At 37.1% G+C, this 27,789-nt stretch overlaps 4 protein-coding genes across 7 annotated transcripts in view; 1 reads left to right on the top strand and 3 right to left on the bottom strand.

Annotated features, from left to right (window-relative positions):
- loxl3 (lysyl oxidase like 3) overlaps positions 1-9,606 on the top strand; it is a 38,485-nt gene extending 28,879 nt beyond the window's left edge. The window contains exons 11-16 of one of the 4 annotated variants that reach the window (XM_015403105.1): positions 1,821-1,980; positions 2,255-2,498; positions 4,573-4,688; positions 7,191-7,327; positions 7,887-7,998; positions 8,093-9,606. In XM_015403105.1, the coding sequence (XP_015258591.1) occupies positions 1,821-1,980; positions 2,255-2,498; positions 4,573-4,688; positions 7,191-7,327; positions 7,887-7,998; positions 8,093-8,166 (843 nt within the window). In that variant the 3' untranslated portion in view covers positions 8,167-9,606. Of the gene's footprint in view, positions 1-1,820; positions 1,981-2,254; positions 2,499-4,572; positions 4,689-5,695; positions 5,807-7,190; positions 7,328-7,886; positions 7,999-8,092 lie in introns of those variants that run through there. The other 3 variants (XM_015403104.1, XM_015403106.1, XM_015403108.1) reach the window with 3 other exon arrangements.
- A 3,157-nt stretch (positions 9,607-12,763) lies between these two features.
- mrps26 (mitochondrial ribosomal protein S26) lies at positions 12,764-15,282 on the bottom strand. Its single transcript, XM_015403110.1, has 4 exons — positions 14,931-15,282; positions 13,548-13,694; positions 13,340-13,463; positions 12,764-13,249 (listed from the first exon to the last, which is right to left on the bottom strand). Exons 1-4 carry the CDS (start codon positions 15,149-15,151, stop codon positions 13,118-13,120), a joined length of 624 nt encoding a protein of 207 aa, XP_015258596.1. The 5' UTR covers positions 15,152-15,282; the 3' UTR covers positions 12,764-13,117.
- Positions 15,283-17,028: 1,746 nt separating this feature from the next.
- LOC107103408 (neurofilament light polypeptide-like) lies at positions 17,029-19,517 on the bottom strand. The gene is made up of 3 exons (XM_015403109.1): positions 18,401-19,517; positions 18,157-18,281; positions 17,029-18,071 (listed from the first exon to the last, which is right to left on the bottom strand). Exons 1-3 carry the CDS (start codon positions 19,397-19,399, stop codon positions 18,011-18,013), a joined length of 1,185 nt encoding a protein of 394 aa, XP_015258595.1. The 5' UTR covers positions 19,400-19,517; the 3' UTR covers positions 17,029-18,010.
- A 3,336-nt stretch (positions 19,518-22,853) lies between these two features.
- On the bottom strand, positions 22,854-24,482 carry LOC107103403 (nanos homolog 1-like). The gene has a single exon (XM_015403097.1). It carries the CDS (start codon positions 24,465-24,467, stop codon positions 23,640-23,642), a length of 828 nt encoding a protein of 275 aa, XP_015258583.1. The 5' UTR covers positions 24,468-24,482; the 3' UTR covers positions 22,854-23,639.
- Positions 24,483-27,789: the final 3,307 nt, after the last annotated feature.

The raw sequence follows: 27,789 nt of genomic DNA, 5'->3' as shown, positions 1-27,789 counted from the left end.
GATGTGTGCAAAACAATCTAAATGTTGCCGTCGTAGAAGAACCACCTCAGGTTAATAGAGAGGGAATTTTGTAGGAACCCACCCTCATCTCCACTGTTTTTAGGGGGGGGTTTTGTCTGACCAGAGCAGCTAGCTCCACATGTTCTCCCTCTTGGCTACTGATATTCTACATGCAGAGCTTCTAACAGCTTTGTTTCATTGACAGTTTTCTTATCCCATTCTTCTATGAAGGCACAGAACTAATAGTTGCCATATTGGACAGATTCTCTTTTAAGAGCTGGTGTTCTCTTTGCAGTGTTCTTCACTGGAAGCTCTGCTCTGGTGTGATAAAGGGTTGAACCTTTGAGTAAAGCCTCAGTCCTCAATGTAGCCATCTGGCATCTAAATCCTGCACTGAAACATTTGCAGAATGCTTATCTTTATTTCCTGTTGCATTACTTTTAAAAATAAAGGCCACTAGAGCCAAAAAAGACAAATGATAAGAAGTTATTTTTGCAAGACATTTTCGGTTTAGACACAGTGCAAAAAGGGGTGTCTGAGTTATTGTAGTGTAAAGTTGAAGACTCTAAGAAGTTACCTCTCAAACAAAGTAAGAGTTACCTCCTTTAAAAAACATTATCAAAATATTCCTTAAGTTACAAAAATAACACTTAAATGGGTCATTTATTCAACTAATTTCTACCATGTGTACATTTGTACCCCTGTAATCTCAGTTTAAATCCAAGATTTTTTTTTTACTCTTGGTAAAAATCCAATAAGTACAAGTGTATGAAGAGATTTCTTTGCAAAATTTCTACTCCTGCCACTCACTAATTTAGACAATGTCAAGATTTCAATGATAAAAAAACTAGGATGTTTTATCAATTGGGGTTCAGAATTTATGGGGTGTATTTGGTTCCATTATTGTTGCAAGCAAAGAGAATGTTTTGTAAATAAAAAATTTGGGGGAAAAAATTTATGAAATTAGAGCATTTTGCTGTTTTCTCAGAATTATTCTTTTTTTCTGTTAAAAGACACTGAAAAAATACAATTTTAAAAAATGTTACTGTAAAAAATACATTTTTAAAAAATTAGTGAAAAAACTAAATCTGAGAAAAGCACAAATTTACTCCCAAAACCCTTTAGTCAATTAAATGCTTTTCAGATGTCTTTTCTGGAAAGTTTTTTTTTATTTTATTTCATTTTCCAAAATGTGTTTTTTTTTGTTTTGTTTTTTGTCTTTTGCTTAGAACAGTAATGAAATTAGATTCACTCCATAGGTTCTAATTAGGTGACTTTTAAAGCAAATGGTTGAACTGGCATTTGTTAAGACACCTCAGGGGCAATGGGCTGATTATTAATGTATGCACCGCTTTGCATATCATTATTTGTAAAGTGCTTTAAAAACTCTGTTTCCTTTTTCTCCCACTTCCTGGTTGATATATTGTGTGTTGGTCCATTGACATAAAACCACCCCAAAAAAATGCATTAATGTTTTTGAAAGTATTGTGTAAAAACTTAAAGGGATGTGAATAATATTCATAACTTTTAGATTCTTATATTAAGAGAGAATAAGTGGTTAAATCAAAATGTTTCATCAATGGGTTATTTTTCAGTATCTTTTAGTCGGAACAGGTTTTATTAATCCTTTTTCGTGATCAGATCTGAATGTTGTCTCCTATGTGTAGCCAAGTCCTGCACATCTTTCTAAATTACAGCTACACTCAAACTCAACTCCCAGAAGCTCCACTTGTGAATGATTATGTCCTGATTGCTGGGAACTGTTTGATTCTCTTTCTTCTATTCGTTTCTGTCTTTTTTTTGGTCTGCTCCTCTATAAGGAAACCTGGTACTGGGATAGCAGTAATGTCACTGGCATGGTGATGAGTGGCGTGAAGTGCATAGGAAACGAGATGGCTCTGAGTCAGTGCCAGCATCACAAAACGGTCAGTTGCCAGAAAGCAGCCGCCAAGTTCGCAGCAGGAGTCATCTGCTCAGAGAGTGAGTTGAGGCAGCGGCAAGAAATAGATTGTTTTTCAAGTCTGTCCTACATTGTTTCATTGTGAAAAAGATGAAATAGCTCGACAAATGCTTTGAGAAATAAAACTAAATGAGTTGTTTTATATCAATGTTAAGATGTCAATCAATTAAATTAAAAATAAGCATAAAGAATTTAACCTTTTGGTTTTTTTTTTTCTCAAATGTATATTTTTAAATGAATGTTTGAAATCCAACATTAACACAACCTGTTGATGGTTTCTCCCTCTGTGTCCAGCGGCCTCCGACCTTGTCCTGAATGCTTCTCTGGTCCAGCAGACGGTTTATGTGGAGGACCGTCCTCTGCACATGCTCTACTGTGCTGCTGAGGAGGACTGTCTGTCTAAATCTGCAGCAAAAGCCAACTGGCCGTACGGACACAGGCGGCTACTCCGCTTCTCCTCTCAGATCCACAACATCGGGCGAGCTGACTTCAAGCCGAAGGCAGGGCGGCACTCGTGGGTCTGGCATGCCTGTCATGGGTAATTATTGATGGATAATTCCAAACAAAATACCAGAGGTTTACAGTTCTCTGGTGGGGGTTAAAATGAATTTTTTAGGAGGTATTTTGAAACCTTTTAGTATCATTGAATGTTGGGATTTGTGTTTACTGTTTTTATTTATATAAACCAAAGAAGAAAACATTGGGTTAAAAAAAAAAAAACAAGAAATATTTGGTTTAAAGTTGTTGATTTATACTGAATAGTAACACTACTACCATAAATACTAGACTTTAGAGAGATTTTATTTGTCATTTTGTTTACACAAGTGTAAAACAAAAAGAAATTTTGTTTGGAAACAGCTCACTGGACAATTTCATCTTTTAACAGTGCAGCCTTGAAAAATAGTAAAAATGACTGTAAATTTACAGTTCTAACTTTTTTTTTATTTATATGAATAATGATAATTATTTATATTAATAAATTGTTGTACTACTAATAATAATAATGATAATATCATGATACTACTACTGATATGACTACTTCTATGATTATTAGTATGAATATTACTATTACTGTTATGACTACTAATTCTTCTACTACCACAGCTACTACTAAGACTGGTAGGCCTACTACTACAACAACTACTATAGCTAATGACTGCTAATACTATGACTAATGCTGCTATTAAACCCTCTACTACTTCTATGACTACTAGTACAATTATTACTATAACTACCACTGTGACTATTAATATGGCTATGATTATTACTCTGATTAATACTATGACTACTACTAACACTGCTAACATGACTATTACTAAGACTACTACTAATAAAACAACTATGATTACTTCAGCTAATGACTAACAAAACTATAACTACTAATACTATTAAAACTAGAACTACTTCTATGACCACTTGTACAGTTATTACTATAAATACTACTGCTACTTTTACTACGACTACGATTATTACTATGACTAATACTACAATGACTGCTAACATGTTTACAAATAAGACTGCTACTGCTAGAACTACAATTACTACAAATAAAGCGTACTAATACCATGGCTACAATACTACAAATAAAACTACTACCCCTCTACGACTACAACCATGACTAGTACGATTCCAATTATTACCTTGACTACTAGTGCTATGACTACTAATACCACAACCACTACTACTATTACTGCTATTACTACTATAACTACTCCCACTATTGAGACTACTACTACTTCTATGACTATAACTAGTACTACTCCAGCTACTACTAGTACAACTACAATTTTTTTCTGCTCAGTCAAGGAAAATATAAAGAAACCCTTTAATACATTCTCTTTCATAAACTTATAAAAAAAGAGATACAAAAATTAAAAGTTGTTTTGTTTGTAGAGATGTATAAATGCTATGTTTTTATAAAGACTTTTAGGACTAATCTAGTCTGCTCAGTGGCACAGTGGGTAGCACTGCTGCCTTGCAGCAAGAAGGTTCTGGGTTCGATTCTTGGCCCAGGGTTTTTCTGCATGGAGTTTGCATGTTCTCCCTGAGCATGCGTGGGTTCTCTCCGGGTACTCCGGCTTCCTCCCACAGTCCAAAAACATGACTATTAAGTTGATTGGCTTCTCTAAATTGTCCTTAGGTGTGAGTGTGTGCATGAATGGTTGTGTGTCTCTGTGTTGCCCTGCGATGGACTTGCAACCTGTCCGGGGTGTACCCCGCTGGATACCCCTCGTGACCCCACTCGGGACAAGCGTGTAAAAAAAATGGATGGATGGACTAATCTAGAGGAATAAGTCAAAACAGTTTGTGTCCAGCGATATTAAAAGCTTATAATGGACCTTAGATCTGTACTAAGATCCCTAAATGAGGGAGAAGCAGCTCTGGCCATAGCAGAGCTATACTAGGCTCAGTATCAGGAAGTAGAGAAACTCAGATTTACAGTTTGCAGCTGTAAGTAGTAGTTTACAGCTCAGATGACAGCTGCTTGTCATATGTCATATATAGGAAAAAAAGTGCCAATGTGTCATGGTTTGGTTATTTATTTAGTTATACATGGACCACTTTTATTCTTCAGTTTCATTCTAATGCATGTCATTCTAATTTTTTTACAGCCACTATCACAGCATGGACATCTTCACCCACTATGACCTGCTGAATGCCAATGGCAGCAAAGTAGCAGAGGGTCACAAAGCCAGTTTCTGCCTGGAAGACACCGACTGTCACGAAGGTGAGTCTTTTGGTTTACCTTGTTTAACTTAAATTAAAAAAAGTCATTATCTTATTATTTGTAAACAAATGTTTGTTTGTGATCGGAAATTCTGAACAAATATATCTGTTTTTATGTGCATTTCTTTCAAAATAGTAAATGGATATTATTTATAACCTTCTCAGTAATTAAAAAAAATCTTTATTTGCTTTACAGCAATCAAAACCTCACTGATTGTGGACTATTGTTTTCTGCTGGTATTTTGGTAATGAGCACCTAGGCCATCTCACTATCGTCAAATTTTTTTTGGCAAGCACGTAGAAATGTTTTGCTTAAGAAAATTTGCATACAAATTTAAACATTTTAAACCAGAAACAAAACTTTGAAAATATTTATTTAAAAAAAAAAAAGGGTTTATAGAGTAACTTTGCTGTTTTCTCAGAATTATTCTTTTTTTCATATTTCAGTTTTTCTCATTTTTTTTGCACAAATTTAGTTTATGTTTTTTACATTTTCTTATGNGTTGATTGGCTTCTCTAAATTGTCCTTAGGTGTGAGTGTGTGCATGAATGGTTGTGTGTCTCTGTGTTGCCCTGCGATGGACTTGCAACCTGTCCGGGGTGTACCCCGCTGGATACCCCTCGTGACCCCACTCGGGACAAGCGTGTAAAAAAAATGGATGGATGGACTAATCTAGAGGAATAAGTCAAAACAGTTTGTGTCCAGTGATATTAAAAGCTTATAATGGACCTTAGATCTGTACTAAGATCCCTAAATGAGGGAGAAGCAGCTCTGGCCATAGCAGAGCTATACTAGGCTCAGTATCAGGAAGTAGAGAAACTCAGATTTACAGTTTGCAGCTGTAAGTAGTAGTTTACAGCTCAGATGACAGCTGCTTGTCATATGTCATATATAGGAAAAAAAGTGCCAATGTGTCATGGTTTGGTTATTTATTTAGTTATACATGGACCACTTTTATTCTTCAGTTTCATTCTAATGCATGTCATTCTAATTTTTTTACAGCCACTATCACAGCATGGACATCTTCACCCACTATGACCTGCTGAATGCCAATGGCAGCAAAGTAGCAGAGGGTCACAAAGCCAGTTTCTGCCTGGAAGACACCGACTGTCACGAAGGTGAGTCTTTTGGTTTACCTTGTTTAACTTAAATTAAAAAAAGTCATTATCTTATTATTTGTAAACAAATGTTTGTTTGTGATCGGAAATTCTGAACAAATATATCTGTTTTTATGTGCATTTCTTTCAAAATAGTAAATATTTTTATAACCTTCTCAGTAATTAAAAAAAATCTTTATTTGCTTTACAGCAATCAAAACCTCACTGATTGTGGACTATTGTTTTCTGCTGGTATTTTGGTAATGAGCACCTAGGCCATCTCACTATCGTCAAATTTTTTTTGGCAAGCACGTAGAAATGTTTTGCTTAAGAAAATTTGCATACAAATTTAAACATTTTAAACCAGAAACAAAACTTTGAAAATATTTATTTAAAAAAAAAAAGGGTTTATAGAGTAACTTTGCTGTTTTCTCAGATTTTGTTTGTTAAATTTTTTGTTTTCAAATGCATTCTTTATATAATTGTTTTGTATTTTAATACAGATTTAAATTTTTCAGATGTTACTTTTTTAAGAAATTATTTATTGATAATTCAATTCATGAAACTCAATCTGAAAAACTTTCTCTTTCAAACGATCGAAAATATAAAATCTGCATTGAAAAAACTAAAACAAATGTTAATTATATGTTAAAAATATATAGATTTTTGGAAAAAAAAATATTTTTCATAATAACATCTGAGAAAACAGATGCAAACTTTTCACTTTCATTTCTGGATAGATTTATTTATTTATTTTTTTTTTCAATTTATAAAATCTGTTTTTTCAACAGTCACTGATAAATAAATAAATCTTCAGCTACATCCAAATATTTCCAATTAATTTTTAGGCTTGGGCTCTACTAAAAACCTTAACATTAATACCAATTTGAGGGAAAATGCACACAGAAAGCAAAGATAAAACCTAAATCTGCCAAAAGTATTAATAGTTTGGGGCTTATGGGTATTTTAAAACATTTGATGTTTGTGAACAAGTTTAATAATTTTGTAACTAAGTGTTTTTAAATAAAAATTGATTGAATTGATTCTGCTTTAACCCTTTATTCTGATGATTTCATGTACATTGAAACCTGAACAGAGGGAAACTAACTTTTAAAACATGCAGGGCAGTGTGCCCTACAGGTTAGGTTTGGAAATCCCTGTTTTTGAACAACAGTTCTAACATCCAATTGAATTCAGGCCAATTTGCTGTAAATCCAGCACAGCAAGGCCACAGTCATTAAATCAGGTATTAGTAACAACAACCTTGTGGTATAGTGCTGGAAAATAAAGCATAAAACAGAGAATACAGTGAGCTGATACCAGTACATGACATTGCTAAGTAAGGTGGTGGGAACATTTACTTGGATCTTCCTATTAACTCCCACCATTTCTCTGTATTGTTAAGGTGTTTCCAAACGGTACGAGTGTGCTAACTTTGGTGATCAGGGCATCACTGTCGGTTGCTGGGATTTGTACCGCCATGACATTGACTGCCAGTGGCTTGACATCACAGACGTCAAACCTGGAAACTATATCATGCAGGTGGGTACATCAGTCTAATTGTTTATAGAAGTATATGTGATAACCTCAGCTTCATTGCTCCAAGGAACTCAGAGCAAGACGGAGAACCACAGAGGCTGTAGGTGTTGCTTACCGGAGGCGGTCTGGAACTGAGCGGATGAGGAATTTTAGAACGTCAACTGCTGTTTCAAGATTACTCTCTGCTTGGAGTGTTTATCGAATTAAATAGTAGGGGCCTGAGTATTGGAGCTTGATGAATCCCACAGGTTGAGATCATCCAAAATTTAATTATCCAGTGTTAAAGTCACTTTTGATGGTGTTTCAGCTTGCTGTTAACAAAAAATTTTTTTAGGGTTGTCCGAATACATCCCAAAAAGTGTGAACAAAAATTTACATTTTTTTTAAGCATGTAATATACTTTCAGTACTGACATAAAAATCATTCAGGAAAAATCTCCTATTCCTGTTGAGATAAAAATGAGCTAATCTATTTTATTATGATGATTACTATCATTATTCCCCTGTTAAAGTTACAGTGTTAAAATTCTCCTTATCCATCTTTGTGTTTTCCACCCACTAAGGTTGTGATCAATCCAAATTATGAAGTAGCAGAGAGTGATTTCACAAACAATGCTATGAAGTGCAACTGCAAATACGATGGACATCGGATTTGGCTCCATAACTGCCACCTCGGTAACTAAAAACAGCCAATAACATTCAAACTTAATGTCAGACTTGTTGAAATTTATGAATGCTGCCCCTTGTCTGTTGTTCTTAATGTCTCCAGGGGATGCATTCAGCGAGGAGGCAGAGAGGAGATTTGAGAAGTACCCTGGACAGATAAACAACAGGATTTCCTAATTTTCCAGGACTCACTGCAGACCAAAATGCCGACGCCAGCTGATTGATATAAATAAACGTGTCTAGTTTATACAGAAACACACAATCCCTTTGTTTACAGGTGCTCACATTGATCCCAGCCACCATATTTCTTCATAGTTATTATACTTGAAAATTCAAGTGGTAGTGATAATGTCCTCAAGTGTAATATGAGTTTATACATGGTTTTTTTTTACAAATTAAGTTTTCATAGTCTTAAAGTCTAATTGATGTACAGCTTTTGTTGAGTGTTTTAGTTGCATATCTGAATGAAGCTTTCATTTTCATTTTTTTAAACAATATGTAGGTTGATTTTATTTGCTTTTATTACTCAATTTCCAGCTATTGACCTTGAAAAAGCTTTGTTTAATTTGCCTTCAGTAATCTGAACAGAATCTAAAGGTTCTGATATTTTCCACTGTCTTGAAAACTGTTTTAAGCCTTCACTTTTCAACAGTTGGCACGTAACATAAAAAGTTTTAATATTTTATATTGGGGTTTTATTGATGGACCAACTGACAGTGTTTGCTGTGAAGCACAGTAGCGGCAGCATCATGCTGTGGAGTGGTGGCTCTATAACATTAAAAGTTTGAATTTTTTTTTTTTTTTTATGAAGGTAACGGGGTATAAAGACTGCTCCAAGGCATTGTTCCTGATTAAGAGAAGACATTTAATGCAAAAAAACTGGTCTGAATATAAGAAAAATATTCTCAAAATTGACTTAGATTTATATTTTTGCTGTGTAGATTTCTCAAACTGTGCATAATGTTTTTTTTTTCTTTTATTTAAATTAGAATTTTTGCTCTAATTTAAACAAAACAGTTCAAACACCTTTGAAAAACATCCAGGTTTTACCAGTCTGCCATCCTACATTTGTACTAGCAGTGTTTTACTCCTTTGTTGGTGAGGACAGCTGCAATATTTCATGAATGTATTTATTTCCATTATAAAGGTGCTCATAAGCAGTTTGTGTCTATGAGCAGTTCTTTGAAGCTAATAAGCGCCTGAGTTTATTTCACCCGTCAACGTCCCTCTGCACTCCCGAAAAAGGAAAGACTGCCTTCATCTGACAAAGTCTATGTATGATGATATAATAAGCACATAAAACTATGCTCTGAGTGAGATATAAACCTGCTGCCAGTTGGTGCCAAGGGGGTTCAACCCAATCCACTGCTAATCCCAGTCTTCAATAACGTAGATTGGTAATCCCATTAACCTCTTCTACCAATCACATTATCCACGGGCCCAGATTTACACCTGATTACTCACACAAGCTGCCAATGTTTCATGTTTCTATTCTCTGCCCTGCTGTGGCAGATGTCTTGAGTTTTACTTTCCTATCACCCTTCATCCCCTAAACATGCTAACTTGGTCTGGCAGAAGAAGATCACACGGGTTTGTTTTTCAGATCAACACAATCAAAGAAAAAATTTATTATTTTGAAATAATAGGTTTATAATTGCGAAATGCACTAAAAGAAGATGTGAAGAATTATGAGAGCTTCAGAGCGTGTCTTCTGGAGCTAAAACAGCAGAACTGCAGGGTGTGTTTGGGTTGTGGTTCTCCGTTTATAAAAAATTTTGTAAATGTTGTTTCATTATTGTTGTAAGCAAAGAACATGTTTTGTAATGGACATTTGGCAAAAAAAAAAAAAAAATCCAGAAATGAAACTAAAAAACGTCTTAATCAGGAAAAAAAAGGTTTTAAGAGAAACTCTTCTTTTTTGTCATATCTTATCTTTTCAAATTATATTTAAAAATCTTCTGTGTATTGGACAGAATTTTTAAAATTGCACTGTTTCAAACTGCGTTTTATTAGATCAAACTTCTTCACTTCTGGAGGTGAGCTTTCCTCTGCTGTGAGCAGCAAAGACGCATCTCTTAGATTTATTTAAAGCATATTGTTCGATATGCTCTAAGGGTGAGCGTTTTTGTTGGGCTTGAAGTGTAGAGAATGTAAAAGGCATTTGAAAAGAATCTTAAAAGCAAAAATGAAAGAAAAAAAAAATTAAATACCCAATCTATAAAAAAAAATGTTTGAAATAAATATAAATTGGTCAACATGCTGAGCGTTTATATTGTGTTTTAAGTTAAGAGAATGTGATCTGTGAAACACGATTTGAAAAGAATGTAATTTGTAAATCTGAATAAGACATATAAAAAAAAGTAACGTATAAAAATTGGCAAAGAAAATTCAAAAAAGTAAATGTTAAAGAAAAATGTGTTTGAAAAAAATACAATTTGATTAATCAGCAAAGCTACTCTCTTATGACAGAGTTAGGAATTTATTTGCGTAATATTACCAGAAAAAAACGAAATCATAATATTAGGTGATTAAAGTCATGATATAATAAAGTCGTCACATTATTAGTCCATTTGGAAACAATATTTTAAGAATTTCTGAGCAGAACAGCCAAACTACCAAACAGCAATCTGAGCTCGGTTTTCAAACAAAATAGCCTAATAATTTGATGCTAAAAGGTTTATTATTTCCTTATTTGTAAAACTGATTTGAAAGTGTAACTTCACAAGATTCTCAACAATCATCATTTCAATCCAGGGGATGTTGCCGCAGGACTTCTCATTAAATAATATTGATTTTACTCTCATAGCATTACGACTAACCTCAGAATGTTACAACTTTAATCTAGGAATATTATGACTTTTTCTCCCATAATTCTACTACTACTGCCTGTCAAAAATGGGGAGAGTGGCAGCCTAGTAGTTGGGCGATGTAGCTTGGAAACCCTGAGGTTCTGAGTTTGAGCCCCGATCCCACAGACTGCCACTCTGGGTCTCTGAGCAAGACCTTTAACCCCCAATTGGTCCCCGGGCGCCCCACAATCGCAGCCCACTACACCCCAAAGGGATGGTTTAATGCAGAGGTCAATTTCTCCAATGTGAGATCAATAAAGTTTAATTATCATTATTATTCAATCATACTCTCTAAAGCATTTTTTTTTTTTTTCAAAACATGTACCGGTATCCTGGATTGCCTGTTTTTCAAATTTCCATTTACAAAATATGTTTTCTTTGCAACAGTAGTGGATTAAAGCTCACTCCATAATGGATTTTAAATAGCTTGTTTATCCCCTGCTTTGTTTTCAAGTTGATTAGAAGCAAGATGTTCAAATGTTGGACCCATGTGGTTCCAAAAGAGAACTTTCTGCACAGTTTTAATGTTCTCTCCATTGCTGTGATGGACTAACATCATATTTCAGCAGACAAGGATTACTTTGTGATTAAAATACAAACTGCTTTCACAGGATGATATAGCACATTTAAATAGGATTTAAGCCTGGGTTAAAACAGGGCATCATAACTTCTTTATGGTGGCCTTTGGATTACTAATTTTAAGTGTCATTAAGTAAAAAAATAACAGCAGGGAAAAAAATTTAGTAAATTTTTAACAATGGGTTAACTGGGAATGTTTTTTACCTTAGTGAATTAAATCATTTATAAATATATGTATTTATATATATATATATATATATATATATATATATATATATATATATATATATATATATTAGTTACCCAGGTTATATTTGTCTAGGGATGAAATTAGATGGGTAGTCATGGCAACTCATACCAGGTGGTTTGTTGTTTCATATGGGCGTAATTCAACACCCTCAGAAGCAGTTACCGTCTAAACCAGAGTTTGGCAGCACTGACGACCTCAAACAGAACATCCCAATTTTAAATGTTAGTATATTAATCATAAAGTAACAATAAAACACTGTGGTTAATTAGTCGCATGAACTAACATTTAGGATGTAATTTACAGAAATAGGTTTTTAGAGGGGAAAAGAAAAAGTGTCTCTGCAAGTCATCTAGGAGTCCCATAAGTATTTAGAGATAAACAACTAAACTGTTTAATGTAGGTCTTAAAGTATGTATAAATTATTTATAGGGCTGCAACTAACAATTATTTTGCAAATTAATCTGTCGATTATTTATTTGATTAATTGATGGATTAATAATCAGATAGCAAAAGGTTGCTTTAAGATGTTTTTTTTTACAAAATCAAACCAGATGAAACTAAAACTTTTCCACTTCAGGAATTCTGGATAGAGCATGTGGACAAAAAGTTTTTATATTAAATACAAAATGTTTATATATTTTTTTTCATTTTTGGTATAATTACTGCTCTAAGTGGGTTTCTCTTTCAGCTGAAGGCATGTTTTACTGTCTATACTCCATTTAACGATTCAGCGATTATTAAATTAGTTGATTAATCATAATTAACCCAATGGTTTCAGCCCTAATTATAAGTATTAAAGGTTGGCATGAGGGACATTGTTTTTTATTTTAAGAGGAGGAACACATGTTGATCAGTTTGCTAATGTTGCAAACTTTAAACTTAAGCCATAAATCCTTATTGATGACCTCTAAACGTCTGTCAGCTTATGGACAAATATTTACTAGCAGGTTTAAAGTTGTGTCATAAAAAACAATGTATACTGTTTAAAACCTGATAATTAGGTACTTTGTTAGAAAAAAAAATAAAAAAAACGAAAATGTCATAAATATGTTGCTGAAAATTAATTCTGGGATTTCATACAGAATTAAAAAACAAAATAAATACAGTCTAGCATTTTGGTTACATCTCAGGTTTTTATACTTTAATTCCAAAAAAGAGTCAGCAAGCTGCACATGTTTACAATAATAAACCCAGCATGAATGAGGGAGCTGTTTAGATGATTGTTTGGTGGTAACAGCACAAGGTGGATAAAAAGAACTACCCAGAGAGTTGATGTGGAAACTATTAGCTGGAGGTCCAGATGCGTTGGTTGCCAGAATTCCCAGGGAGTTTTCTCAAGATTCTGGTCCATGAAGCATTGTTTTGCATTCAGGTTCTGGATGAAATGAACCACTGAAGTCCCAAAGGAAAAAAAAAAATTACGGTAACACCACGAGTAAAAAAAGCTGGATCACTGCAGCACTGTCCTTTTGACTACTTTGCCTTCTTTGTCAACGGCAAAGTTATAGTTCTTAGGATTATCCAGTGCCTCTTCGATTCGCTGATCCAGGTTCTCCAAGGTGATAAAGTTCTTAGCCTCCTTCTGTAAAAAAAAAAACATAAAATAAATGGTGAGATTTAACTGACAGGTGGGATTCTGGCTTTGAGTGTGTTCCACCATCTACAAATATACCTGCAGCTGTAAAATCTCCTCCTCTTTTTGCCTAATGAACTCCTGTAGTTCCTCGTCACGCTGAACGGCAGCTTCCATTTTCTTGATCTCAGCTTCCTCCTCCTCCTTCTGGATCCTTGAAATTCTAAAACAGGAGAAATGAAGGAAGTCGTTTGTTACAACGAGGCAACATCCCCATCTTGAATACTCAGTATGAGGTGGTCCCCACCTGGCTTTAAGCATCCGGAGGTTTTCCTGGTTGTTCCAGTCCATCAGAGCTCGATGCTCCTCCTCCTCCTGCCTCGCTCTCTCTTCCGCCTGCGAACCCGTCTCCTCCTCGTATTTCTTACGCAGCACCTCTTCCTTGAACTCCAGGCTGGCAAAGGTAGAACAAGCTGAATGTTTCAACCACAGTCAAGACCGATTTAAATCCTAATATTAACTAGAAAAGCCTAACTGATCCTTCTGTATAATAGCCACTAGTGATAGACTAATACATTAGCCGATACCTGCATGTGATCCATCAGTGCATCCAGTGTCTATGCCTTTAGACCGATTCCTCCATTTGCTATCCATTGTGAATCATTTTCCTTGACTTGTTAAGAAATATTTCTTCTTTGTTTACACTGAGACTTGTTTAACATCAAGCAAGTAAATTGAAGAAAAGAAGAAATATTAGCCTAAATAATCAGCCCAAAAAAAGAAAAGAGGGAGCATATATCTGCATCGGTGCTTCTAGATGAAAATTACAAGGGGGGGGGCCAGGATTGGGCCAGCATTTATTCATGGGGGCAAAGAACAAAACAATAAAACATAAAAATAAACAAAGAAGGCAAGATTGCACCATTTAGTGTATTAAGTAAGCCTCATAACCAAGGATGCAGACCCCTCATCTAACAGATGAAAACTGTGATCCTATCTTGGTGATGCTTAAAGCTAACTGCTATTTCTAAACAATCGCTAAAGGTAAATTTTAAAGGAGTAATAATAAAATTGGTCAAAGAGATGAATCAGCTACAGTCTCTTCTGTCAGCACATATCATAATTGATTTAGTGTTACCCTACAAAGACTGATCTTAAAAGCAAAAAATTCTTAAAATAAGTGTATTTGCTATTAATTTGAGCAGGTTATTGTGAGGATCTGCCAAATATGAGAGTATTTTGCTGATAAAAATAAGATAAATATTATGCACTTGAAATAAGTTTACTTTTTCTCTTTTGTTATTTTTAAACGTAGATCATCTTATCTTAATTGGCAATTTGTCTAATTTTCCAGCTGAAATCAAGGGAAAATACACTTAATAGAAGAAAAAAATGTATTTATTTATTTATTTCATTTTTTTATTATTATTATAATTTTTTTATGTGTAGTTTATGTTTCCAGTGCAGGGGCCAGGGCCAGCTCTTCAGGGGCACTGGCCCCTGTCTAGATCCCATGCATATCTGCTAGATATGCATAACTAGATATGCATATATAGGTCATGTCTAGTAGATATGCAGGGGAAAGAAACCTTTGATAAACTGTGTTTTTTTTTTCAACGCAATATGCAGAATATATTCATTTTCATCTCATTAACTTGTAATTCTTAGTAACAGTAAGGACTGAACTTACCGCAGTGCCCTCATTATCAGCTCGTACTCCGAGTATCTCTCCTTGAGGACCACCATCTCCACCGGATCGACGGAGGGAGGCACTTTAATCCGTCCTTCTTTGGACTTGGCCACCGGGTCAGTGCGGGACTTTCGTCCGCGTACAGCCTCCACGAGCACGGCCGTCCTGGGCGCGAGGAGCCGGGCGGCCTGGAGGCTCCTCCCACCGAGAACCTGGAACATGTCCGCAGCTATAAAGACCTGTTTGGCAAACGTTGCTGGAGTGAGGAGTCGGTAAAGCGGCGAAGAAAGTTAACATTGAGGAACAAATGTTACAGAAGCAACATGGCAGCCATTTTTGTGACCTATCACAAGCGGAAGTAATAAAAGAGGGTTGTTTTATGTTTTACTGCCACCTGTCGGCAAAATTGTGAACAGCGTTTCAAATCGTTAAGACATTGGGCTGCCAATGGGGGAAAAAATTTCTTTTTTTTTTTTTAGGAAATAAGTGTCTTATTGTATTTAAGTTTAAGTCAAATGTTTGAACAATTATTTATTGCATAAAAAGACATAAGACGTTGTTAAAGACAATGCAGTGAAGTGTTCCTATTCTCAAAGAAGTTGGCAACACTACTTGACAAACAATTATTTTAATCCTTTTTCCCCATTCCTTTAGGAAGTTGAGCATAATGTGTATATTCTAAGAAAGAAAAAAAGTGAACACACAAATTAGTAATAATAACTTAAACCTACACTATTTTGTAAATAACTCCAAGTAAAATAGTTAGTTTATGTAACATTAAAACCACATGCACCCATGCAGGCCTATTGGTGTTGGTATTTAATGTGCGTGTCCAAAAAGTAATAGATAACTGCATAATGAGAGGAAAATTACACACTCTTTTTTTTTAAAGCAATCTAAATGTGAGCGAACAGCGAGTACAGTAAAGATTAAAGAACACACCAGATATTTCAGAGATAAATTTGTGGAGTAATTTACTTGTAATGTTAAATATGTTATGGAAACCCTAACAAGAAATGTGCATCCATTGGAAAAGAGTGACTGACTATATGAGAAATTAACCAGTTGAGGAACCAGGAGGTCGATGATGCCTCCGGAAGAACAGCAGTGATCCACAATTCAATCGATCATAAGAAAGGAGTTTTTATGCGAGGCTATGAAAACATAATAAGCATATTGAGGAAGGTGCCGTTTGGAGATTAAACTAAAGCTGGAATTGTTCTGCAGTATGTTGTATGCATGGAGAAAACATAATCTGGAAACATCATGTTGTAGACTTGCCTTCTTTATTCAATCTTGGAAGAAAACCCATTTGTGGCTGCAAAAAGCTGAGACTGGGGTAAAAATTTACCCTCTGAAAATTCACTGTAAAACCTATCCCATCATGGCTTAGAAAGTCCAAGACTTTTAAAAAGTATGTTCAAACATAATATATTTTGGGATTTAACAAAGAGGGACCAGGTGTGTTGTATTTTTAAACTATATAAGATAATTTCTGTCTGTTTATACATATACTTAAAGCGTTGGTAATACAGATTGTTTCTATTTTTATCTTATCACTCAAGGTTTTTTTTTTATTTTTAGAAAAAAAACCTCGGAGCAAGTGCATTGGGTTTATAACTCCATAAATAAGCTTGCCGCTTTAGAGGCTTTTTTCAGAGTATGCTTTAGACCGAAATTGCTCAAAAAGACCCAGATGGAATTTATAACATCAAGACTGACATAATTTCTCTGGACTTGTCACGTATTGGTTTATAGTTATCATACCCCAAAATATACAATGCTGTCTATTCTGTTTCATTCCTTTGAGTTGAAAGTTATTGTTAGAAGTAATTTATTATGTTACAGGCCATCAATCAAGTCAGTACAAATACATCAGTCCTTTGGTGTCAGTCCCCATAATAAAATATATAATTGGAAAGGCCTGTGATTTTTAATAAGTGTGACACATACTAAATAAACCTGTCAGGTGACAAACAGAAGGTAGCCATAGAATATTCCATCTTTATGACTTAAATAAGCATTTAAATCTAAAATCAAACTTTAGCCTCTTGCTCACATATAGCTAAGAACATCTTGAATGCAAATTAATACACAAATACACTGTAGCAGGTCAGTTATGTGTTTATTTAACTGGTTGTTGGTTGTTACAAGGGCACCGCTTAATGGTGCCAACTTTGTACAGGTTTCACAGGTGTAAAGTACTAATTAGATCCAAAATCAACTGACAGTCACAAAGCTCCTGTAGAGAGATTGGTCAGGCTGATATTTTTATCTTTGAATGACTTTGTAGAGCATATTTGGCCCAAACGTCAATGAGACAAATAAATCCTACAGGGAAAAGCCTCAGAATTTCTTAGAATTTATGGGTCTTGAAGACTGGTAGTTTATTTGAAAGCCAAAGAGCCAATTAGCATTAATAAAAAGATTTGCCTAAGTCCTGCCATATCATTGAACATAAATGGTTGATCACCATTGGCTTAAGAAATGTTTTAAGTTTACCGGATCTACATTATTACTGCAGAACCAGGTGCATGGCATTGTTTGACTTATTGGTTGAGTTCCAGGTGAAAAGATAGATAAGACCCAAACATTGAGAGACAACTGGAATTCTTTCCTCCTCCTTCACAAACAGTTGGTCAAATGTTTGGATACAGAGGCATCGAGAACGTTCAGCGGCTAACTCAGCTGCTTGGATCTTAGCATGATCCACAGAGAGAAACTCAACCAAAATGATACAGCCACCTGCCATCGTTACATAACTAATGCAGAGCACCAACTCTGCCTTGAACAGGTTACTGTCTTCATGATGTGTGGTGTCAGAACGTGTGTAGAAGAAGGGGGACTTCTTATGGACCTCTTGTTAAGCACAAGGGCACTGCTGTCTTGAGAGAGATGAGTTTCAGAGTTTGGTCTGTTTCTTGGGAGAGTTGATGAATGGGTGTTTTGGAGAGAAGGACATTAGAAGAAATGTCAGGGGAGAGCAAAGAGAGTAAATAAAGGTGGGGAAGAACATTTTAAGGAAGAGATCAACAGGGTTTGAAGAAATAGGTATCGCGCTACGCTGACGACATCCAGGATTAATTTATAGCTGCGAGGGAAGGGTAGGTCAACCGAATCTCCTCCCCCTCCAAGAGTTTCCTGAGAGAGAAAAGGCAAAACAGAGGATATGTATCGGTATGTATCCTGACTAAGTTTGCTTAGAGCAGACAAAATTATTTCTCACCTGTATGCAGCTATTTCAATGTCAAGGGCCATCTTCACATTCAGAAGGTCTTGGTAATCTCTCAGGTAGCGAGCCATCTCCTGCTTCGCTTCAGTAATGTCCTGCTCCAGCTCACTTATCCTCACCTGCAAATAGAAAAAAACACAACTGCACTTTTTAACATTCAATTGGAAAGTTGGAATACTGATGACAACGTCATCTGATTGTATTATATGGGGAGGAGCAGGTTAGTTATCAGTTTTACCTGGTATTTTTCCACCTCTTTAGCCTGTGTGTCCTCCAGATCCTCCAGCTGCTTGTTCAGTGAGTTGATCACATTTCGCAGAGCTTCAATCTCTGAGGAGCGGGACTGAAGGAGCCTGCGGTACTCCATAGTCTCCTCCCGGATGGCGTGCACAGCTTCGTTGTTCTTGCTGGCCATCTCCGCCACACTCGCAAACTTGCTCTTGTACCAGTCCTCAGCGGCTTGCATGTTCTTGTTGGCGAGCCGCTCGTACTGCACCCGGATGTCACGCAGGGCGGTGGAGAGGTCAGGTCTGGTCAACTCCACGTCCACGCTGATGTTAGCCACCTGCAGCTGAGCCTGAAGCTCTGCTTGTTCTTCTGCAAAGACTTTCTTCAGGAAGACTATCTCGTCACACAAAGAGACCACTGTGGCCTCCGTGTCACAGTTGTAGAGCACGGTCCTGCTCACCTCCTCCCTGGCTCTCTGCAGGCCCTCCTCTGCATTCAAACGGCGCCTTGCCTCTTCTTCGTAGCGTTCCTTCATCTGCTCGTACACGTCCCGCAGGTAGTCCCTCTCTGCCTCCATCTGCAACTTCTCGTTGTTCTCAGAGTCGATCATGGCTCTCAGACTCCGAGCTTCCCCCTCATAGACCCCCTGCAGCCGGGATGGATCATTCTGCCTTCTCCTTAATGCATCCAACTCGGCCAACAGGGCTCGATTCTGCAGCTCAAGGTGCCTCACCTTCTCGATGTAGGTGGCGAAGCGATCATTCAGGTCCACAAGCTGCTCCCTCTCTTGGGACCGCATTTCAAGCAGCTCTGTGTTGATGGAGCTTGCCTGAACAAGATGCATCCTCTGAGGGCCATCTGACAAGGAAGAGGAGGGCATCTTTAGGATCCTTTTTCCAGATGGGGGAGCTCGGGGAGAGGAGTACAGAGAGGAAGATTTGATGGTAGGTCGGGAGCCTATGTAGCTGTCCCAAGGACGTCGGTGAGAGAAGAAGGACTCGTAGCTCATGATGATTTTTTTTGTTGTGGATTTTTAGGTTTTTAAGGAAAAGATGTATGTTTAAGTTTCAGGTTTTTTTAAGTCCCCCTTGTTCTGCACACCATCAGTGAGGATGTGTGTGCGTTTTGCACTGCACCAGTTTAGTGATGCTGCAGATCCCCAGCCTTTATAGAGCGAGGCTGCTCCCCCCTCCCCCCACAGGGAAACATCACTACTGTCAGCATTTGCCAGACCAATCGCAAGCCTCTGCAGTGAAGAGAGGAGGATGGTTTTCAGACTCTCTCTCTCTCTCTCTGCAATGTGTCAGAGCCTGATATTTCAAAGTGGACTTTGAAAACAATGAGTTCTCATTCTTTGCTGGTTCTTTCATTTGATTGTGTTTTTCTCTTCTCTCACTGCAGGTTTTCATAACAATACCTAAAATGAGAAAGAAATAAAATTGAAAAGCAGGGACTAATTTTCACTGCAATCACAGACGCAAGTCATTTGGAAGCATGTGTTTAATGGGTTTAATAGACAAATTGAATGAAAACTGTCTATATGATACAATTTCCATGATTTAGTAAAGTTTATATTTGGATTTAGGTCTGTACTTTGACTGGGTCATTCTAAGTCATGATGTATCAGTCAATCAGACAGACAGACAGACAGATCCTTCCTGCCAACAGCTATCAATACCTACAAAACCTGGATTAAAAAAACAACCATGAGTTACTGCAACATTTAGTTTCCCTTAAGGATTAAAAAAGTATAGTATGTTTCAAATAAAATATCAGAAATCTATACCAGGGTCATCAAACCGCAAACCTCAAGAGCCAATGTCATGCAGCTTAGGTCCCTGGTTCAACACAGCTGAATCAAGCAGCTGAACATCCACCTCAGCACCCTATCTCTGATTGAAGCATCATTCAGGGGAGGATGAGGGGAGCAGAGAAAATGATTGACGCACCTTTTGATTTGATTCAGAACGTTAGAAAATGAAACTGGCTCACTAGAGTCCAGAACATTGCCAAGGACAGCTGTCCCCCACATAACATAACACAGATTCAGTCACTATGCATGTAGATCAAACAGTCCACGTTGTTTAGCAGATCCTCGTTAATCCTGTCTTTAATAAGACTTTGAAAACAAACAACTTAAAGGACTTCAGGCTTTTCTAAATGCATATCTGTTTGTTTAACTCCCTCGCTATAGGGTTACATAAATATGGTAGCCCCAAGGTGAAGGGATGAGACAGAAAAACCTATCAAAAATGTTGTGAATATAGCTGCTGTCCTATAACGGTGAAATAAATTCAAATATCACACAGAAAGAGTTAGTTTACACAGATGTCCCACCATCTCTTTAACCGTTCTTTTGGCAAGTTGCAAAGAATTTGCTATTAGCGTATCCTCAATCTTCTTTGCCCTTTATGTTGCCGTAAAGGGTCCTTCACAGATTGCTTTTTTATGGTCTGTTTCCTGGGGGTCTCTATATATCTGATTAGGTTGCAATCTGATGAGTCATTGACATTCCTCAGCTGTCCTGAGTGATGGTGTGTGGGAGGCACTACTGATGAAGGTAGTGCTTTCTGTACCTGCTGATACACAGAAACTGGGAGTTTACATATAAATCACTGCAGGGAGAGAAGCGTCGGGCCAATGTGGCTAACATCTAGGACTCGTTGAGGGACACAGATTTATGGAGTTTGTTCATACTGATGGATCTGCATGCAGCTTTGCCAGCAACATAAACATCTGATCCTCTGATGCAAATGTTGGTGCTCTAAAAGTGGAAAAAAAGAATAATATTTTATTCACGCAGGTCTTGATGTTATGCACATGTTATGTTATGCACATCAAGCTAATAAAACCAAGAAACCCGAAATTGTTTGCACAACATTTTACAGATAAAATATTCTTATGTTACAGAGAGAAGAACCTTGAATGTCTTTGTAATATATTCATTTTTTGTGCTTTTTTTTATTTTGGCCAGCAGGTGACGCCATTATACAGGAATGTGCTGTTGCCTGGTCGGGCTTGTGGTTCCAAAAAGAGGGTTTTATTGTGCTAACAATTGGAAGCCCATTTCCACCACATGAAAGTGAAAAAAGGGCATATGGTATTTCATAGCCTAGTTATAAAATTTTAGGTCATTATTTAGACTTTCCTTAATTAAGAGATCTAAATTTGTAATTTTGAGATTCAATGTCATAGCTATGAGATATAGTCATAAATTCAACCTTCAAAGCCTCAGTTAAGAGATACTAAGTCATAATTTGAGATATAAATTCATAATTATGGTATAAAAGCAGAATTTAAACAGTCTAAGTTTCATTTATGAGTTATAAAGTCATAATTTTTATATTTAAAGAATATAATATATTTCCAATGTCATAATTATGGGATATAAATTCAAATTTATGACACCAAAAGAATAACTATGAAATAGAAGTCATAACTTCACTTTCAAAAGTAAGTAATTTTCTAAGATACTTTGTATCTATTGTTGTATGTAAAAATGATGTATACTTTGTACATTGAGCATTTAAAATGAATTATAAATGGCAAAAACATGTTATGATTACAATTACATATACATGTCATTACTTGTATATAGAAAAAGTTTTCATTCATGAATAAAATGTTTTTTGTTGTTGTCAAGTTTTGTCACAATCACTGCTGTTAGGGTGTTCGTAGGTTGTTCTTTCGGCAACTGGCATATATTATAGAGTATGTGCACTAATAGGTAACACTGCAATTCTATTCGATTACCAAATAAATTCAGTTATTTCAGTGATTGATTAATCCAGTTTAATCAAAATAATCATTTTAGTCCTACTGCAAAGTAGTGTGTGATTTTGCTACTGCACTAAACAGAGTTCATAGTAACTTGTTCCATTTAGTTTTTTTAATCGTATATGTACTATTATTATGCATGATCACTACTTTTACTTATTGAGTAAATATCTAGGCTACTTTACTCTGTGAGTAACTTTACACAACATAGAACAAGATATTTTAACCTAAAAAGCACCAGACAGACAGATGAGGCTTGTATTTCCAATACAGTAATATTATTTTGTATTAATATAATAACACAAATATATGAATATACATATAAATATACTCATAACAACAGAATAGTCTGTCTGATTTACATCAGTTTGAATAGTAAAACAGTTCTTTTGCTTTTTTCATACCTTTTTACTCTTACTTGAATAAATTATTGAATAGTTGCTTATTTTCTATTTATTTAGTAGAAACATAATGCTGCTTTTACTTGAGAACAGTTTTTTTGTACTTTATCAGCCTTTAGCAAGCAAAGCTAAAGTTATTTCAAGGCTTTTTTTTTACGCATCTTCTGCAGTATTGCTGTTGAGAGCTTTGAACACTAGGGGGCGCCCTTGTGCTGTTCTGTTAATGAGCGCATCAGACGCTTCCTCCCGTGCAGTTCATAAAGTGGCATGTAGTGAAACTTATCTGCAAATCACATCTTTATTTAGAAGTTCGTAACAATGAATATATTCCCGGCGGTACATAAGGTAAAAATAAGTACATAAAACATTTTTATTGACAATTAAAGACTTTGGAATGTCAGGCTTTTTATCTCTAAAATTATTTTTTTTACATTTACAAGAATCCACAAAAAAGAACAAACTTTTTTTTTTTCTTGGACAAAGGGGAACTAGTTTGGGCAGATTATTTCTTCCTCTAATGTACAATTAGTTGACATTTTTAATCACTTCATCTCACATATAGAATATAAGACATTCAACATAGAAACAGTTCAGGAAAATCCCATTTCGCTTTAATTTTCGATATAAAAGTGTTTTACTTTGGTAGAAAACGTTTTTATCTCATGAAAATATGTGCTGGATATAAGGACGTGTTTGCATCTTGGCCTGTCAGACTTCTTCCATCCACAGAGCAGTGGACAGCTGACATTCACATATAGGAAGAGCTGCATATTTATTAATGAGCTGGGTGCATGCACAGGGCTGTCTGCATGGCAGCATGGAAGTGGTCATTCACAGGTCGAGCTGTACAGTACTTTGGTTCTTATCTTTAGAGTGCTGGGGGGGACTGTGACGCACACTGCGTCCGAGTGTAAACTATGTGCTCAAACAGTTACAATAAAGACCAAATCATTTACAAACAAAGCTGTGACACATAGAAAACGAATATAAATCAGGTTTGCTTTCTTCAAGTCGTTCTCTCCGCATTAGGGATTTGGAACAGTGCAACTTCAGCTTTCTTTCTGCTCTTGCTCAGAAGATCTTCAGTCTTTTTCCAAACGCTCTGCCCCCCTTGGGAACCCTCTGGCTCGCCTGGTCCTTGGAAAGCGGGCAGTACTTGATGGTGTGCGCGTTGTCGCCGTTGGCGCTGCACAGAGGGCAGGTGTACGCCCGGAGGATCGGGCAAAGGACTCTCCCGTCCGCTGTCTTCAGGATGTGGGTCCCGTAGACCTCCTCCGGGGCGCCGTTGTTCCGACAGAAGACGCACACCTTCGGCTCCGGTTTGCACCTCTGCGTCTGTTTGCGCCTCCTCTCCGCGGAAAACAGGTCGCAGGCGGTGAGGCTCCCACCGTGGGAGGGGGACTCTCTACCCCCGAGCTGCTCGTACGGTCTGAAGAGTGAGATGCGCTCTTTCAGGTCGTAGATGGAGATCGGTGGGGAGCCAGGGGCCGCCCCGCAGCAGCAGCAACAGTCCAGGGGCCCCTCTCTGCCCTGCCCGACCAGGCAGGAGCAAACCGGAGAGTCATCCTCCAAACCCAGGGTCGCTTTCAGAGACTCTGTAATAGAGTTTGGGTTGCAGGACGGGCTGTTGATTTTGTTTTTAGCGACAAGAGTAGACAGACCGAGATAGTCGTTCCAGAAATTAAAGGTGTAGTCGTAAGGAGAGCGCATGTCCAAGAAATCCATCCTGTCAGAGCTGCGAGGGTTTAATGTCCACAGGAGTGAAGAAACAGCTGGGATGCTGCGTTTGTGAGCATGGAGAGCCTGTAAGCTTCCTCTGCTCTGCTCTGCTCTGGTGTTGAGTCTGGATTGCAGAGCTCTCAGCCTGTTGGATCTGATAAATTCCCCAGAATGAAACATGTGGGCGTGGCTTGGTTTACTCTTTAGGAGGGTCCACAGCTTCAAAACCTGCCTGTTACAGTTCCCTGAAAACTTCCCTCTATGTGTTATCTTCTCCACAAACACACATAAATTGTCTTTATCAGATCTAACTTTAAAGAGAGATACGTTTTTTTTTGTTTTTTTTTATGTGAGCCTCTGTTATAAGAAACTCACTTTCAGATTACCTGAACTATCCTTGGATCCACATGTAGTGGGTTAAATCTGGCTCATAGGAGGCAATAAAGTATGTATACATTCGTTACTGCAAAGTAATCCTTATTTATTATCAAAATGTGTAGGTAAAGATACAGTGTAATGTTATTGGATTTTTTTTTACAATTATATGCAAGTAATTTGCCTGGCTGCATTTACATTTTAATGAAAATTTTACAGCGTCCCTCTGGTATAGTATTTGTTATTCTTCTATTTTATGCTTTGAGGTTGTACAGTTTGCTTGTAAGTATTGCCTTTCTGTGTATATTTACCATGGAGACATGATGTATTTCACCATTTGTGCGCATTATTGATCAACAAGGAAAAGCAATGGAGGTAAGCAAGTTTGGAACTCCAAGTGTAGAAAAGTTCAAGGTCAAGGGTAAAGGGTACAAGCATATTTTTGATTCCAAGTAGGATAAAACTTAAAATATGCTGGGAGCGCAGTCTGACTGTTGGTGTTCACAAAAGCTTAGGAAGCGTTTTGATATCGCTGCAAAGATAGACACGTGAATACGGGTCCTCGCTTATAGTGATACTGCTGTTAGCAATGCTTTTAAGCCTTGTCCTCAGAGCTGTCAGTTTTCTGTATGACATTACAGCACAAAGGTGAGGAACTTATTTAGTAGCTGCGTCAATGGCCACCATCTAGCTTTCGGGTAGTTCAGTGCTACTGTAGGTAGATGACACCATGTCTGCTTGTGTCAGCTTATCACTGCTGACATAAGCAGCACCCGTTGCTGGGGTTCTATTTAGGCTCAAATTGGATCGACTTCAATCTTTTCGGTATAGGCATATAACTGCGTGCACTTAAAGGTGCACTGACTGTGCACCTTTAAAGCAACTCTGCGTAATTTCTGACCCAGATATCAGCTCAATTTAAGATATATGAAATGATTTTCTGGTGTATATAAATGCTCCCTATTGGCTCCTTTTTCCCTAAAAAACGTACCAACCTAAAATATATATTTAGCTGCTCATCCTAAATGCTTCCAAAATGCTAAGGTAGTTGCTATTAAAATGCTACCGCACATGGCTGCTTTTGGGGCCAGTTTATTCTTGAAGCATCTCTATTTCGAGTGGAACATTGTCTACAAAGCATTTGCGTCGTTTTACACCCCTATGAAGTTTCCTCTCAGTGCCTAATGTCCTTGCCTACCCTGGGGTTGAGTATTAGGCTTAGGCTAAGGTCTAAAGGCTGATTTATTACACACTCTAGTGCACCTCTCCAAAATTGTAGGTCACTGCAGACAGGAGGCCTCTGATAGGTCAAACCTGAATCTGCTCTACACTATGCGTATTTCCTGTTTGGTACCTTACCGGTTGTTTTGTTTGTATGACCGCCATTGTGGATTTGTGAAGATGGACCAGCTAGAAGAGCGAGGAACCTTTTTCCAAATGGATCCCCTATCTTTTTCGCCCTCATGTCCCTACTGTACGTTGTCGAACAAACTTGCCCCACTTCCTCACCACCTGGGCCGTATCTAGACCCACAGCCAGTTCGTGATTGTCCCTCTTGTCTTGTGGTGTAGAATAACATAGCGCAGACCCAATACTCAATATTGGGCATAAATCAAAAATATCTGTGACAAGCTCATTGCGACACACTGCTGCGGGAGTATAACCAGCCCTTAAAACAGACAGAAGCAATCACAGCGTGGGAGGTGGGCTCATAATGCCACAGCAATTTTCTGTAACCATACAATCAAGACTAAAACGAAGCAATGTTTAACAATGTCCTTTATTATGAGCCTAAAGAGCTGTTTATACCTTTAAAATGTAAAAATTGTAAAGATAATTCTGAAATCAGGCTCTCCTGATCAGGCTCTACCTGCTCCTTTGGAAACTAAGATGTCAGGTACTTGACTTTATTAAGTTAGTCTGGCTGGCCAGGCTAAGGGAGGATAGAGCACAGGCTATTAGCTTACAGCACCACTTTACATATACTGTCATGGTCTTGATTGTTCATTCCATTCACCTGTCTAATCTGCCCGGTTGCTCATTACCCTTCATCTGATCCACCTGTTTCAGCTGCTATTTATGCTGCCTGTTTTCCTGCCATCGGCGCCAGATTATTTAAGCTGTGAGAGCTTTCTAGCAGACTGTGAGTTTCTGTTTTCCTGATCCTGACTAGTTTCTGTCCCCAGACTTCTGGGTTTTGGTTGCCCCTGTTTTGCTCTGTTGCCTGATCTGTTTTTTGACTGTTAGCTGGATTCTTTCTGCAAACTACCTTCTGACTCCAGCTGGATTATCCCCTTGGTACCTTTGAATCTCTCTGATCATCTGGTCTGAACCCCGGCTCTGGATTCTGCCTCTGGACCCACCTGCTCTTTAGCGTCTGCTGGCTGCTCCTGGAACTATCTGTAGAGAAGTCATCTGACTTACTCCCACTCCTTCCTCTGCACACGAACTGAACTTTTAACCAGGTTAGTGATTCACATGCTCGTCATAGTTCCCCATCTGAGCCTAGTTATCACTAACCTGAATGTCTGTTTCTGCAGAGAATCCAGCAAGCCGGTCCCAGCTGAGGCCTTGCAAATCCAGAGCTAACCTGTTCTGTTATGAAGGTAGATTTGTTTCTTTATCATTCAATCAAAAAAAAGTTTGCTTCAATCACAAAATATATTTTCAATTAAAAAAGCTGTCACTTCAATCAAAAAATTATTTGAATGCAAAAATATATTAGAGACTCAAAAAAATACATTTGAACACTGCTTTTCTTTTATTGAAAATGTTTTATTCAATAGAAGTCCAGTCTTTTTTGTTTAAAGCAACTTTTTTAATTTAAGTAATATTGTTTTTTTGATTGGACCATATAATGGATAGGAAATTTGTGTCTTTGTTATTCAATAAAAAAATAAGTTGCTTTAAATATACAACAAAAGAATCATTAAAAAAGAAACTTCAATGAACAGATAAACATTTCCAATCATAGATAATAGTTTTTGAATGCAAATAAAATATTTGAGACTCCAAAAATGGCCTTTAAACACTTTTTTTATTATTGAAAATGTTCTCTTTGGTTGAAGTAATCTATTTTGTTTGTGGGCCATACATGGGTAGGACATTTGTGTCTTAATCATTCAAT

Source organism: Cyprinodon variegatus, unplaced genomic scaffold (genome assembly GCF_000732505.1).
Source record: "Cyprinodon variegatus isolate N-32 unplaced genomic scaffold, C_variegatus-1.0 Scaffold1439, whole genome shotgun sequence".
Classification (NCBI taxonomy): domain Eukaryota; kingdom Metazoa; phylum Chordata; class Actinopteri; order Cyprinodontiformes; family Cyprinodontidae; genus Cyprinodon; species Cyprinodon variegatus.
This window is presented reverse-complemented; position numbering and strand designations above follow the sequence as displayed.